Source organism: Eriocheir sinensis, chromosome 5 (genome assembly GCF_024679095.1).
Source record: "Eriocheir sinensis breed Jianghai 21 chromosome 5, ASM2467909v1, whole genome shotgun sequence".
NCBI classification, from domain to species: Eukaryota; Metazoa; Arthropoda; class Malacostraca; order Decapoda; family Varunidae; genus Eriocheir; species Eriocheir sinensis.
In genome coordinates, this window is record NC_066513.1 from 5,238,962 (window position 1) to 5,255,400 (window position 16,439).

General features: G+C 44.9%; 1 protein-coding gene across 1 annotated transcript in view; it reads right to left on the reverse strand.

Annotated features, from left to right (window-relative positions):
• The window catches only part of LOC126983753 (receptor-type tyrosine-protein phosphatase F-like), a 124,480-nt gene that overhangs the window by 20,094 nt on the left and 87,947 nt on the right, over nt 1-16,439 (reverse strand). Inside the window, exons 17-18 of the mRNA XM_050836835.1 lie at nt 9,803-9,922; nt 9,324-9,472 (exon numbers count right to left, since the gene is read on the reverse strand). Of these exons, the coding sequence (XP_050692792.1) occupies nt 9,324-9,472; nt 9,803-9,922 (269 nt within the window). The remainder of the gene's footprint in view (nt 1-9,323; nt 9,473-9,802; nt 9,923-16,439) is intronic.

The following is a 16,439-nucleotide window of genomic DNA, read 5'->3' on the forward strand; positions in this document are numbered from 1 at the left end:
GTGCTGAAGTGATTCTCTCTGCCTGTTCAAGCCGCTGTATAGAAAGGGGACGGAACTCCTATCCTGCCGCCTCTGGTCTTGTCTTGAGCTGTGCTACGTTACATCTGTGCTACTGTCACGACCCCACACCAGGTGATCTTTAACCTTGTTCTATTTAACCTCCCCACCGTGTTGGCCTAAAGGCTGTGTTGTTGCTATACTTGAAATACTATGGTGAGGTTTAATAGACGGTTATATCACCGTTACGTGTTTGGGGAAGTTCATTGTTGATGTTTGTACACCTTTGTGGTGATTGTGTGCACAGTGTTCCTCGGTTGTCCTGATTGACTTCCGTGTATACGACTCCGCACCAGGTAAGTCTAACCTCCTCTATCATTCCTCTCCCGTGATTATTCGTGCTCTTTTCTTAGCTGCCTGTAATGTGATTACTATTTAGGTGGTATCATTTGTGTGGAGAGGATGCTAGACGGTTAGATTGCTGTACGTGTTGGAGGAGTTATGTCAGTGTTATTAACTTTTTATTTAATAAACCTTATAAGTTAGCAAGTGTCTGCCTTCCCACTTCCTGAGATACCTGTCATTTTCTATCATGAACCTTCGGCATTGGAGGCGAACGTAGCTCTCGCAATCTCTAAGCCTTTACAATAGGATAAGATATCCAAATATACATATAACTTATTCATACTTCATATCACTTTTCACTCCCTTACTAGTGGGCAATATATAAATAGATTATACTCTTTTGATAGCAAATAGATAGATCACGATATGCAATCTTTATTCTAATACTATATATCATTATAAATTTATAGTATATCTTATATAAGCTCGATCGAGTTGATTGTGGCAAACTAACGTCACCTCATTGCAGAAAATTTAATTTTGATTGGCGCCCTACGGCGATCTTTTTTTATTTATTTATTAATACACGTTCGTGAATTTCGTGTTATTTATTTTTTGCCTTTGTAGGCGCTATCCCGCCCCCCTCCAGATGGTGGCGCCCTAGGCGACCGCCTATACGGCCTATGCCAAAAACCGGCCCTGCTTGATTTCGATATATGTTGTGAAGAATAATATTCTGATGCATTTAGGATTTAAAAAAAAATTCTGATTACTTTTTTCAGTTTTTTATTTTTTTTATTTTGAGGTCCATCTCCTCGGTCACTTCTGCACCAATTTTTGTCCTTTGCACACAAAATGCTTTATGGCCGTCTTTACAAAGTTAGAAAAATAAACTGATGAAGCCTTTTTAGTCACAAAAAAATATATATGAGAAAATTTGCAGTTCGGACTATATTATTACTGTATTATGCATAAAATAAATGAATGATATTTTTTTCCAACTTTGTTTTATAACATGTCTGGCTCCTACCCCCAAAGTTTTATGGCAGTCGAGCTAATACTAAAGGAGATCCATTTTGTGTATGTATTGATCTTAGTTTTGAGAAAACGGTGATTAGAGGTTTTTTTTTCCATTTTCGTGCCACAGTGCCATGAAAAACTGTTATAATGTCCCAGACCTGTAATTGTTTGATTCCTTAGGGTTCATTTATCACATATCAATGCATATATCTAATGAGACTCCTGGCTTCCCCTTCCAAGGTATTAAATCGCTCTAGGGCGAGGGTATTGTGACGCGCCAAATCATTCAATGTTGCAAAGTTTGATCTTCAAAATTCGCCTGGTTTATGCTTATTGCTTACTGTCATCTACTTCTCTTTTTGCTTTTGGTTGGAATTGCAGTTCTTCGATCTCTGCGTCTCAACCAACCCTTTTCTATATTGATGTTTGTTCCGAACATGCCTGTAAGTGGATGACATGACACTTTTCATAACCAAAATTCTGTACTATCACTGTCACATGGGAGGCAATTTCACTTTAAAGTGTCCTGCACACGTAACTATCATGCATGTCGACCATACTTTTGAATGAAACGATTGATTTAGTTGTCATGGTGGTGGGGAGGGATATTGTGGTGGCGAGGCAGTTGAACCTGAACTTGAGTGTTTGCGCGTATCAGTTATTTGCATTTTCCTTTTATGGGTTGCCACTCGGCGGTTCTTCTCAACATGCCGTTTTCGCCTTGACGTGATGTCAGTAAAAGGCTTCAGGGCAAAAATAAAATGCTCTAATGTCTCAACAAACGCTCATGAAGGAAGATCGCGGTGAAAACAAAGCAATCTTCCCTCAGGCACCAGTTCATCTGAGCGGGAGGCAGGAAAGCTATGGCGGGCCGGGGAGAGGTTGCCAGATGCATGTAAGTACACTGGTATGTCATTTTATCATATTTATAAAAAAAATTACTATGTAACAAAATGGTTTCTGCCAGCCGCACTTGGACTGGCTCGCCACGCCCACTTATTAGGCATTCAAACTCAGGCTGGTTGGGACATTTAAATTCACGGGGAAAACAAACAAACAAATAAAGCAGTCATTTGATAGCTTATGCACAGACGTTCATGCCAGAGCATTTAACTTATTTTCGATATTTATCAAATAATTTCCTAAAATACGGTGGCGGATCCTCCACTTAAGGATAGAGTCATGTTAGTAGTACGGTAACAAACTGAAAAGCTACCATGTCGAATTTACATCCTAATGATGACTGACAACTGAGGGACCAAGATTTTGCTAATGATTTTAAGAACAAGAAGGAACAAATCTTTATGATCAGCACCACCATATAGTCCAAAGACCCATTCACATGGTGGTGGGCACTTGTGGTGATGGGTCAAGGTTACAAAGAATGCAAGGGCAATGATCGATTGATGTGTAGAACTGAAGCACCATCTCTGTGTCAAAGGAATAAGGGGAAGCATGTTGAAGTGGATGAAGGACTATTTGAGAGACAGGTAGGATGGTATAGTCGGTTCTCTTAAGCCCGACCCAAGCTGACAACATAAACCTAAGCGTGTTTGCAAGGTGAGTGCTGACTGGCTACTGCTATGGCTTCTAAGTTTTCTTTAACCTCTGTTTGTGTTTATCTCACGCAGCACTTTCTGCTAATCTGCACTGTGCTTACGAATACGCTTATGTTTATGTTGTCAGCTTGGGTCAGACTTAAGTGAACAGACTATAGAAAATGATATTTTTTTCTTATGTGTTGCCTGTACTCGTTTCCTGACCCTCCTCACTCGTTTCCTGACCCTCCTGGTCACTCGTTTCCTGACCCTCCTCACTCGTTTCCTGACCCTCCTAGGCTAAGGTCACGACCCCCGCTCGCTCCGGCTAGAGTGTTCACCGTGATTCAGTGATTCAGTGTTAACCGTGATACAGTGATTCAGTGTTAACCGCTATTCCGTGATTCAGTGTTAACCGTGATTCAGTGATTTAGTGTTAACCGTGATTCATTGATTTAGTGTTAACCGCTATTCCGTGATTCAGTGTTAACCGCGACTCTGTGATTCGGTGTTAACCGCGATACCGTGATTCAGTGTTAACCGTGATTCCGTAATTCAGTGCTCACCGTGATTCCTCAATTTATACTGTTAACAGTGATTCCGTGAATTAGTGTTCACCAAGTGTGTTGTGCAATCTTTATACGCCATCGAGGACTTTAACTGTAGTGGATATTACTTGAAGAGGTTGGACATCGCTCATCGGTAACTTCATCGTCGCTTCACTGCCTAGCAGACATCACCGCCGCTGTGGAACTCTAAGTGTCATAATTCTACTGCTTCCCGTACCTGTCACAGGGTAACAAAGTAAAGTATTTCAACAACAGCACACACATTGTTTAAACAAAAACCCGAGTGACACATTTACACACTTATTATAGCGAGTATTTTATTTATTTTATTACTATAGTAAACGGTCAGATCACAACTCACTGTATTTTCTTGTTCATTACCAATCGTTCTTGAACCCCGCCCTATTTATTCCCAGGGGTATAATTACTCCCGGTACCGCCCGTTAAGTCTGAAATTTTCCGGGATTAGTGAGGTCGGCTAATCTTTTCACCGGCACTCCCTCACCAAGACAGTCAGGTGTTCACACACCAAGACCCAGATGTTCACACACCCGCCCATATCCCACAGCCACCGAGGGCTTAACGAAGGAAACCACCCGGCACTCCTTAAATAATCCTAATCAACACAGGTATTTCTACTTCTATTTTAATCACCTTCCCTACTCCTCCTCCGCCCAAACCCATATTTCCTCCTCCGCCTCCTCCTTTAACCATTTCCTCCTCCTCTAACTATTTCCTCCTCCTCCTTTGTGCTCCTTTGTGTTCCTTTAACTAAACAAGCCTCTCTACCGTCCAACTAATTACCCCCGCGGGACTCGACCCGACCCCTACCTAACTCCTTCCAGGTGTTCAGTTGAGCTCCTTCCTGGTATTCAGCAAGCCACCCACGCGGTTTCTAAATATATCATAACTAAAGTTTCTTGCTACAGAAAAAAGAAAAGAAAAAAGGAATTGTAACCATGCCCAAATATTTCACTTGTGGTAATTGTTCGCAGAAATTTGCCACGATCCACTTTCAACTCAGCGAGTCTAAATGTAAATATTGTGTCTTGGACTCGCGTATCCAAGCACTTAGCTCGATTAACGATGAGCTGAAACGCTCAAACGTGTTGATATGGGAAGTTGTGACTTCTTTCCCCGCCCTTCCTACTCCAGCTTCCTCCTCCTCAAACTCATATTCTGACGTTCTGACCCAATTACATACCTCCTCCTCCTCCTCTGCCTCGCCTGAACCCGCCTCCATCCTTACTATTCCTTCCGCCCCATCCACCTCCCTTGCTACCTCATCCACTCCCACTCCCTCTTCTCCCTCCACCACCCTTGACTCCTCCCCTATCCTCATCACCACTCCATCTTCCCCTTCCACCTCCAACACGATCTCCTCTGCCTCGCCTCAACCACCCCACTCCTCTGCAACGCCTGAACCCGCCGCCACCTCTACCATTCCTTCTATCCCATCCACCTCCATTGCTACCTCCTCCACTCCCTCCCTCGTCACCCTCCCACACCCTTGACTCCTCCACTATCCTCATCACCACTCCATCTTCCCCTTCCACCTTCAACACGATCTCCTCTGCCACGCCTGAACCCGCCGCCACCCTTACCATTCCTTCTACTCCATCCACCTCCCTTCCTACCCCATCCACCTCCATCCACAGTACCACTCCCCTTTCTCCCGCTCTCCCTTCCTCTCCCTCCAACACCCTTGACTCCTCCCCTATCCTCATCACCACTCCATCCTCCACTTCCACCTCCAACACGAACTCAACCTCCGCCTCCTCCTCCACTTCTGATACCACATCTCCCTCCATCCACACCTCACCCTCCACCCTTCCCCAACCACCCACTACTATCACCACCACCACTTCCAAACCCACCTTAGCCCGCGCTCCCGCTTGTACCTCGCGCCCTTCCAGAAGAAATCACAAGACCATTCTACCAGCTGTCACTTGTACGAACCAGACGCTGTTTCCTGGTATGGGCAAACTAACTACTAGAGTCAATTTAGTTGGAGACAGTGTGGTGAGAGGCCAACTTACGGAGTTTTGCGGTCGGAATACGTTGACACGGCAGCGTTTCTGTATCCCCGGAGCCAAACTGGACGATATTGAATCAGCTGTCGATGCAGTTTCAGTAAATGCGAAGGACGACACAGTGTATCTGATCCATGCGGAAACCAACGACCTTCAGTCAACTCAAATTCAGGACCTGTTAGCAAAATACCGTCAAGTCATTCGGAAATACAAGACCAAGTCCCCTCACATCATCGTCTCTGGAATTCTACCGAGAGTCAATACGTTCGCCGGATACAACAACAGTAAAGCGTACGGCGTCAACACTAGTCTAAAGCAGTTATGCAACGATGAAGGCGTAGGGTTCATGAACGCATGGCATCACTTCAACCAGCGCCCAGATTTGTTTTGGGAGGACGGACTCCACTTGAACGAGGTTGGTTCGGCGCGGCTAGGAAGGCTCCTGAACGATGCAGTTGAAAGCTTCTCGAAAAGCTATTAAAAAAACTGGAGGCGAGGGCAAGGCAAAGGCAACCCTTGATCAACCGAACCGTAGCGTCGATGCGGCTTGCAAGAAACTGTGTAACCAACGACGCCTCCGACAAGCGAACTCATTCAACACGACGCGGCCAAACCAGTAGTCACATTTCCATTTTGTACACAAATGCACGCAGTCTGTTACCCAAAAAGGACGAAATTAGGGCGTATATTGCAACTGAGAAACCAGATGTGGTAGCCATCACAGAGACTTGGGCCAACTCTGCACATCTAGTATCTGAACTGTCATTTCCCGGGTACGAAAGCTTCCAAAAAAATCGAATGCACAAGAAAGGAGGAGGAGTAATTTGCTACGTAAAAAGTACGCTCCCTGCCATAAAAATAGACAAACAGGACGCAGAGAATTACGACTCCGTCTATGTGGAAATAACTGCGAATAATAAGAAACTAACACTTGCGACCGTATACAGGCCTCCAAAACAACAGGCAGCCGATGACACTGCCCTGTACGAAGAGCTTCACTCTTTAACACAAAGTAAAGAAGCAATAATAATTGGGGACTTTAATTGCCCTACCATTGACTGGGGACAATTGACTGGAGATCAAGAGGGTAACAGGCTTATAGAAATGGTGGAGGATTCGTTCCTCACTCAAGTTGTAACTCAACCAACAAGAAAACAATCTGCTGGATCTGGTATTAGTAAGCGACCCCGACCTCATTCGCGACTGTGAAGTTGGTGAAAAAATTAACGGTTGCGATCACCACTTAATCCGTTTCAATGTCAACATAAGTCACAAACTCGTAGACAATCCGTCAGTGATACCAGACTACAAAAAAGCAAATTTCAACCTAGCCCGTGAGCTGCTTCCCTCTGCGACCTGGGACCAACTTCACCTAACCGACAATACAATCGACAACGTGTGGAACAACTTCAAAGATAAGCTTTTGGGAGTAGAAAAGGCTACAGTGCCGACGAAACCCAGGCGAGTAAATGGTGCCGTAGATCCACCGTGGATGACCAGAGAAATAAAAAGGGCGGTAAACTTAAAACAAAGGAATTATAACCTAATGAAAGAGAATGACACGGCCGAAGCCCGCACTCAGTACCACAACAGCCTCAGAGCTTGTCGCACCCTTATTCGGAGTAGTAAACGCAACTACGAAAAACAAATAGCGCGTGACATCAAGACAAACTCAAAAAAATTCTTCACATACATCAGATCGAAAAGGAAAGTAAAATCCAATATTGGTCCCCTGACAGACGAGACTGGAGCTGCAACTCAGGACAGTAAACAGATGGCCAGAATCCTCAACAGTAACTTCGCATCCGTATTCACAGCCGAGAACATCGAAACCATGCCTGAGAACCCTGACCCGCCGAGGGGAATCACGCCCCTGAAAATTGACTCAATATGCGACCAAGAAGTGAAAGAGTATTTGGATAAACTCGACACGAACAAGTCAACAGGACCTGACGGTTTGTCCCCGCGGTTATTAAAAGAACTTAAACAACAAATACTTCAGCCACTCACTAACATATTCAACCAGTCTGTTCAATTGAAAAAGGTCCCGGAAGACTGGAAGATGGCGAACGTAACACCAATTTTCAAAAAAGGAGACAAAAGCGTTGCATTAAACTACAGGCCCATAAGTTTGACATCAGTGGCAGGAAAAATACTCGAAAAGATTATTAGAGACAAACTTGTTAAGTTTCTAGAAGACAAAAATGTAATCTCCGACACCCAGCATGGCTTCAGAAACAAGCGTTCTTGCCTAACGAATTTATTAGACTTCTTCCAAGGTATGTATAAGAACTGGGATGCCCACATCCCCAGTGATGTTATATACCTGGACTTTCAGAAAGCCTTCGACAAGGTACCGCACGAGCGACTCCTTAAGAAACTGCACTCGGCGGGCATTGGAGCCAATCTGATCGCGTGGATAAGAGATTGGCTCACCGACAGAAAACAACGAGTTCTACTCAACGGACAGACTTCCGAGTGGCTTCCAGTCACTAGTGGAGTGCCTCAAGGGTCAGTGCTGGGACCCATTCTCTTTATCATATATATCAACGACCTAGAATCAGGACTGAAATCCACACTATCGAAATTTGCTGATGACGTCAAGGTGGGTGGAAAGGCCCTCACAAGACCAACTGCGAAATCATTCAGAAAGACCTCAATCACATTATCGAATCATCGGAAAAATGGCAAATGTCCTTTAATGTATACAAATGCAAAGTCATGCACATTGGGTCCAAAAATAGTAACCACACATACATCATGAATGGGAAACCTCCGCAGGCGATGCAGGAGGAAAAGGACCTTGGGGTCACTATCAGCAGTGACCTGAAACACGCGAATCACTGTAAAAAAAAGCATACAACAAACTCAGCACTATGCTCGGGCTCACAGCGAGGAACTTCGAGTGTAAAACGCCAGACGTGATGTTATCCTTGTATAATTCCATGGTAAGACCGCATCTCGAGTATGCAGTACAGTTCTGGTCTCCTCATTACAAAAAGGACATTGATTTACTTGAGAGGATTCAACGACGCGCCACGAAATTGATTCCAACCGTACGAGGAACGACTCGAGCGACTCATTCTCTTTACACTGGAGAAAAGACGCCTATGAGGGGATAAGATTCAAGTCTTCAAGTATCTGAAAAAGTTCAATAACGTCGATTACTCCAATTTCTTTGAATTGCAAACCAACCTAAGAACTAGAAATAACGGTTTACCCATTCAGTCTAGTCGATGTAACACAGACATCGGAAGGAGTTTCTTTTCAAACCGAGTCATCCGTCACTGGAACAATCTTCCTTCAGAAGTAGTAAATGCGAATACTATCAACTCCTTCAAATATAGAATCGACCGTCACTTCGCTGCGTCGGGAGTAAACTGAATATTGAGTTGCTTTCATCTGCTCCTCAATATCGAGGTGCTTTCATCTGCTCCTCAATGTCGAGGTGCTTTCATCTGCTCCCCAGGCCCCAGGCTGTCGAGCAGATTAAATCACCAAAGCGGGCAACCTCGTAATGAGCCAATAGGCTTTCTGTTGCCTGCGTTTCCATGTTTCCATGTTTCCATGTAGTGCTGGCAGGCACTGTAATGTTTGGGAAACAGCCCCAGCCTGTTATCGGCACAGACAAATTTCATTTATAATAGCTGGTGTGATATAAGACTCTTGCTCTTGCTCAGTAAAAATTAGGAAGACAAGGTGCCTGAGAGGTATCACGTAATACAACCAACTTGATAAACTGAAATTTTATAACACAACCCCATAACTGTAGTTTGCTTCTGTATATCAAAACTAAATAAGTGGAAAACACACACACATACCTGCATGTCATGAGAATCTGCTTGTACCTTGGGATGGCTAGGGTTCGTTCGATGAGAGAGATGAGAGGCCTGGGAGAGGCGGGCAGGCTGTGATTAGCGGCCCACCCCTTGAGTGTCAGCAGAACACATCTGTGCTTTCTGACTTTTCCCTGTTAGGACGAGGCAAGCAGTCGGTCAAGAGCACTGGTTGTGTTAAGTGAGGCTGGCGAGGAAATGCTGACTGTATAATGATGTGTGTGTTCTCCTCCTCCTTCCTCCACCCCTCACCCTATTCATCCTACTACTTCTCCTGGTCCTCCTCCTCCTGCTCTTCCTTTCCAACAACAGCCAACTGCCATTCACTTTAAGCTCCTCTTCCTCCTCTTCCTCTTCCTACCTTTGCTCTCCCCCGCTCTTCTTCCATCCCTCTCATGCTACTTTTTATTTTCCTACTCTCCCTACTTCTGTTCATTCTTCGTTTAGTAAGTGCTCCTTCTCACCAGAGAGAACAAACTGATGTCCACCTCCTGCTCCTTGTAGTGGTCAAAGCTACGTGGTTCCGAGGCTGTCAGTGTCATGTTCTGCAGCAGTGACGAGTCACACACGACTTGCGGGAACTCCTGCAAGGACAAGTTCTTAGTGTTGTGTTGGGATAAATTAGGCAGCCCAAGGGCAAAGCAATGTAATAATAAAGCCTGCAAAACCCTGCTCCTCTCCAAAAAATACAGCTGATGATAATGCAAGTACATATGATCAATTTTAGTTACTGTCTTGATGACTCCCCTTATAAAATAATTGAAGTTATAGGAAGGAGAAAGTACAGATGAAGGCAGGGTGTTGCAAGCTTTACCATTGAAATAAAAGAGGAAGTTGAGATACTGGTAATTTTTTTTAACTAGGGCGCTGGACAGCAGAGACACAGCTTGAGTAGAGAGTCTATATAATGCCATGGAGCTGTGGGAGGGGCTTTGTTTTTTACATAAAAAGGGAGACAGTGGGAGAACAGGAGTTGATAGCAAGGGCAGCAACACTGGCAGTAAAATTAAAGGGTTAAAGATACCCTTTTTTTTTTTACAGCACAAAGAACAACTCAAGGGCAACAAAAAATATTATAAAAAAAGCCCGCTAACTCTTGCTTTCATATAGCGATAAGTAGGAGTGGCCAAAAGAGAGGTCAATTTCGGATGGAGAGGTGTCTTGGTACACTCTTCTTGAAAGAGGTCAAGTCATATGCAGGAGGAAATGCAGACGAATGAAGACTGTTCCAGAGTTTATCAGTGAAGGGGATGAAAGTGGAGATGCTGGCTAACTATTGCATAAGGGGTTTGGACAGTAGTTGATAGCAAGGGCAGCAATACTGGCAGTGGAATTACAGGGTGGAAAACACTCTGTAGGAGGAGGAGGACAGGGCTAGACAGGAAGGGAAGCAACACAAACGGACTCTAAAGATGGAGGACACTTAGTAAGAGGAAAAGGGTTGATGAGAAATGATGTGTTTGCATGCGTTCCTTAAGGAATAGTTTGAAAATATCATAGTTCTGTTGTATCAAACTGTTCATTATTTCAATTTCATCATTTATAATTTTTGTTTACTTGTTCAAGCTATATTTCTGTGTTCCTGGGCTTAGGCTTTTCATTCTGGGATATATTTTTTTCTTTTTAATTCTATGATTTTCAGAAGCTTGCTCTTGCCTTTACCTCTACAAAGAGAGTTGCAACTCACCTGCTCAGGCTGTCCATCTGTTGGCCGTGCACACACCACTTGGCACATGCACCAGCTGGTGCACACACCACTTGGCACATGCACCAGCTGGTGCACACACCACTTGGCACATGCACCAGCTGGTGCACACACCACTTGGCACATGCACCAGCTGGTGCACACACAACTTGGCACATGCACCAGCTGGTGCACACACACTGGCACATGCACCAGCTGGTGCACACACAACTTGGCACATGCACCAGCTGGTGCACACACAACTTGGCACATGCACCAGCTGGTGCACACACAACTTGGCACATGCACCAGCTGGTGCACACACAACTTGGCACATGCACCAGCTGGTGCACACACAACTTGGCACATGCACCAGCTGGTGCACACACCACTTGGCACAAACACCAGCTGGTGCACACACCACTTGGCACATACACCAGCTGGTGCACACACCACTTGGCACAAACACCAGCTGGTGCACACACCACTTGGCACATGCACCAGCTGATGCACATACCACTGGCACACAAACCATTTGGCACATACACCATCTGGTGTACCAGTGAACCCTACACTATGGGCCGGACACTTGCCCCATCCCTGTCATTAAGCCGCGAATTTTTAAAAATCAACCGCTTTGGTGCGAATCGCCATAACTCCCTTATATCTGTGGCTACAGAAACGTTTTTGGTATCAATCGACGGATAAATGAAAGAGCTATATTTTGAAATAAGAGACTGGGCTCAAACACCGACTCAAAAGGGTAAATAATCGAATACTTTTGCAAAAAAACGACTGAAAAAAAAAATTAAGTTCCCAACCTTGAAACCCACTCTTTTTTTGAGAATTTCAAAAAATATATTTAACAAATACTTTAGCCCGAACAATGTGCTTTCCAATATGATGCATACCATTTTCCTACTCCCAATAGTTTCGTCGCTAGAGCTCGAAACGTAAACCCTTTTGAGAGCGATTTTGACGAACTCCAGACACTTTGACGTTTCTGTCCAGTGTGGCATTGCTATTGCCCCTAGAAGGCTGTAATTTAGTATGTAGCCCCTCCTGGCAATGTAAGTTAACCAGCTCCAAGGGTTTTGTGATAGCTCGATTTCAAGTTTGTCGTTGAGCCGTCAAAAAATAGCCTGTTTTCCGGCCATTTTGCCGCGATTTGGAAACGTTCTAGTTTTTTGCTTATAACTTTTTATTTATTTATTGAGTGCTTTCCAATTTTATTTTCTGATTGTTAATCTGTATTAATAGACCTTTCATTTGCCACCAAGCATGCCTTCCTAGCTTCTGTAGTTTTTTTCTCGAGCTTGACCAGAATTCGTGACGAAAGGGCACACAAAAAAAGAAAACAATAATAAAAAAAAAGCCCGCTACTCGCTGCTCCTAAAAAAGAAACAAAAGAGGTGTCCAAAAACAAGGTCAAATACGGGAGGAGAGATGTCCTGATACCCTCCTCTTGAAAGAGTTCAAGTCGTAGGCAGGAGGAAATACAGATGAAGGAAGATTGTTCCAGAGTTTACCAGCGTGAGAGATGAAAGAGTGAAGATGCTGGTTAACTCTTGCATAAGGGGTTTGGACAGTATAGGGATGAGCATGAGTAGAAAGTCGAGTGCAGCGGGGCCGCGGGAGGGGGGGAGGCATGCAGTTAGCAAGTTCAGAAGAGCAGTCAGCGTGGAAATATCGATAGACGATAGAAAGAGAGGCAACATTGCGGCGGAATTTAAGAGGTAGAAGACTATCAGTATGAGGAGGAGAGCTGATGAGACGAAGAGCCTTAGCCTCCACTCTGTCCAGAAGAGCTGTGTGAGTGGAGCCCCCCCACACATAAGATGCATACTCCATACGAGGGCGGACAATGCCCCTGTATATGGACAGCAACTGTGCAGGGGAGAAGAACTGGCGGAGACGGTACAGATCGCCCAGCCTCGAGGAAGCTGATTTAGTAAGAGATGAGATATGAAGTTTCCAGTTGAGATTTTGAGTTAAGGATAGACCGAGGATGTTTAGTGTTGAGGAAGGTGATAGCTGGGTGTTGTCAAAGAATAGGGGATAATTGTTTGGAAGATTGTGTCGAGTGGATAGGTGGAGAAACTGTGTTTTTGAGGCGTTGAAGGACACCAGGTTCCTCTTGCCCCAATCGGAAATAATAGTAAGGTCTGAGGCTAAGCGTTCTGCAGCCTCCAGCCTTGAGTCGTTAAGTTCCTGAAGGGTGGGTCTTCTCTTAATAGAAATTGAGTAATGCAGAGTGGAATCATCGGCGTAGGAATGGATAGGACAGTTCGTTTTGGAAAGAAGATCATCAATGAACAACAGAAAGAAAGTGGAAGATAGGACAGAACCCTGTGGGACACCACTGTTAATAGGTTTAGGGGAAGAACAGTGACCGTCTACCACAGCAGAAATAGAACGGTCAGAAAGGAAACTGGAGATAAAGGTACAGAGAGAAGGATAGAAACCGTAGGAGAGTAGTTTGGAAAGCAAAGATTTATGCCAGACCCTATCAAAATCTGTTGATATGTCCAGCGCAATAGCAAAGGTTTCACCGAAACGGCTAAGAGAGGATGACCAAGAGTCAGTTAAGAAAGCTAGTAGATCACCAGTAGAACGCCCCTTGCGGAACCCATACTGGCGATCAGATAGAAGGTCAAAAGTGGAAAGGTGCTTTTGAATCTTCCGGTTAAGGATTGGTTCAAAAGCTTTAGATAAACAAGAAAGTAAAGCTATAGGACGGTAGTTTGAGGGATTGGAACGGTCACCCTTCTTAGGCACAGGCTGTATGAAGGCATACTTCCAGCAGGAAGGAAAGGTAGATGTTGACAGGCAGAGGCGAAAGAGTTTGACCAGGCAGGGTGACAGCACGGAGGCACAGTTTTTTAGGACAATAGGAGGCACTCCATCAGGTCCATAAGCCTTCTGAGGATTGAGGCCAGAGAGGGCATAGAAAACATCATTTTGAAGAATCTTTATAACAGGCATAAAGGAGTCAGAGGGGGTATGAGTAGGAGGAATATGCCCAGAATCGTCCAGAGTGGAGTTTTTAGAAAAAGTTTGAGAGAAGAGTTCAGCCTTAGAGATAGATGAGACGGCAGTGTTGCCGTCAGGACTGAGGAGTGGAGGGAAAGATGAAGAAGTTGTTGATTTATATAGTGAAATGATTACATAAAAGGAGTAGCTTTTTATGTAGATATTTTAAAATGACTTTAATAGAAGATATATAGAAATATTGAAGTGTCCATACATGAATTTTTATACGGATATATTAATTGTTTTTGTGGCGTCAGGAAGATTTTTCGTCGCGGCGCGTGAAATGAGTCAGATTCGGAGAATTTTCGTCGTGAAGTATGTTCAAGCTCGAGCAAAAACTACTGAAGCTAGTAAGTCGTGCTTGGTGGCAAATGAAAGCTCTATTATTACAGATTAATAATCAAAATTGGAAAGCATTAAATAAAAAAAATAAAAAATCATAAGCAAAAAACTAGGACGTGTCCAAATCGCGGCATAAGGGACGAAAACAGGCTATTTTGTGACGGCTCGACGACAAACTTAAAACCGAGCTATCAAAATACCCTTCGTGCTGGTCAAACTACATCGCCAAGAGAGGCTACATGCCAAATTACAGCCTTCTAGAGGCAATAGCAATGTCACATTAGACAAAAACGGCAAAGTGTCTGGTGTTCGTCAAAATCGCTTTCAAAAGGGTTTACGTTTCGAGCTCTAGCGACGAAACAACTGGGAGTAGGGAAGTGGTATGCATCATATGGGAAAGCACATTGATGGGGCTAAATTATTTGTTAAATACGTTTTTTGAAATTCTCAAAATATGAGTGGGTTTCAAGTTTTTTTTGGCGAATTTATTCGATTTTTTACCCTTTCGAGTCGCTTTTTGAGCTCGGTCGCTTATTATAGAACATAGCCCTTTTATTTTGCCGTCAACTGATACCAAACACATTTATGTAGCCCCATAAATAAGGGGGTTATGGCGATTTGCACCAAAACGGTTGATTTTCCAAAATTCGCGGCTTAATGACAAGGGCGCCGCAAAATCAAGAGTCCGCCGTCCATTACTTGGGATGTCACTGGGTGCACCCACCACTCGGGACATACACCAGCTGGTGCACCCACAACTCGGGACATACATCAGCTGGTGCACACACCACTTGACACATATACCAGCTGGTGCACACACCACTTGGCACATACACCAGCTGGTGCACACACCACTTGGCACATACAGGAGTTGGTGCACACACCACTTGGCACATGCAGCAGCTGGTGCACACCCCACTTGACACATACACCAGCTGGTGCACACCCCACTTGACACATACACCAGCTGGTGCACACCCCACTTGACACATACACCAGCTGGTGCACACACCACTTGACACACACCATCTGGTGCACACACCACTTGGCACATACAGGAGTTGGTGCACACACCACTTGACACATACACCTGCTGGTGCACACCCCACTTGACACACACTATCTGGTGTACACATCACATGGCACATACACCAGTTGGTGCACACACCACTTGACACATACACCAGCTGGTGCACACATCACATGGCACATTCACCACCTGGCGCACACAACATCTAGTGCACACAACACCTGATATACACACAACACCTGCTGCACACACAGCACCTGGTATACACACAACACCTGCTGCACACACAGCACCTGGTATACACACAACACCTGCTGCACACACAGCACCTGGTATACACACAATACCTGGTGCACACAAAACCTGGTGCACACAACATCTCGTGCACACACAGCACCTGGTATACACACAACACCTAGTGCACACAACACCTGGTGCACACACAACATCTGGTGCACACACAACACCTGGTGCACACAGCACCTGATCCACACACAGCACCTTGTATACACAACACCTGGTGCACACACATTAGCTGGTGAACAGAACACCTGGTATACATACAACACCTGGTGCACACAACAGCTGGTGCACACAACACCTGGTGCACAAACCACCTGGTGAACACACATCACCTGGTGAACAGAACACCTGATATACATACAGCACCCGGTGCACACATATCACCTGGTGAACAGAACACCTGATAAACACACAGCACCCGGTGCACACAACACCTGGTGCACAAACCACCTGGTGAACAGAACACCTGATAAACACACAGCACCCGGTGCACACAACACCTGGTGCACAAACCACCTGGTGAACAGAACACCTGGTATACACACAGCATCCGGTGCACACAACACCTGGTGCACACACATCACCCGGTGCACACAACACCTGATGCACGCAACACCTGGTGCACACAACACCTGGTGCACAAACCACCTGGTGAACAGAACACCTGGTATACACGCATCACCTGGTGCACACAACACCTGGTGCACAA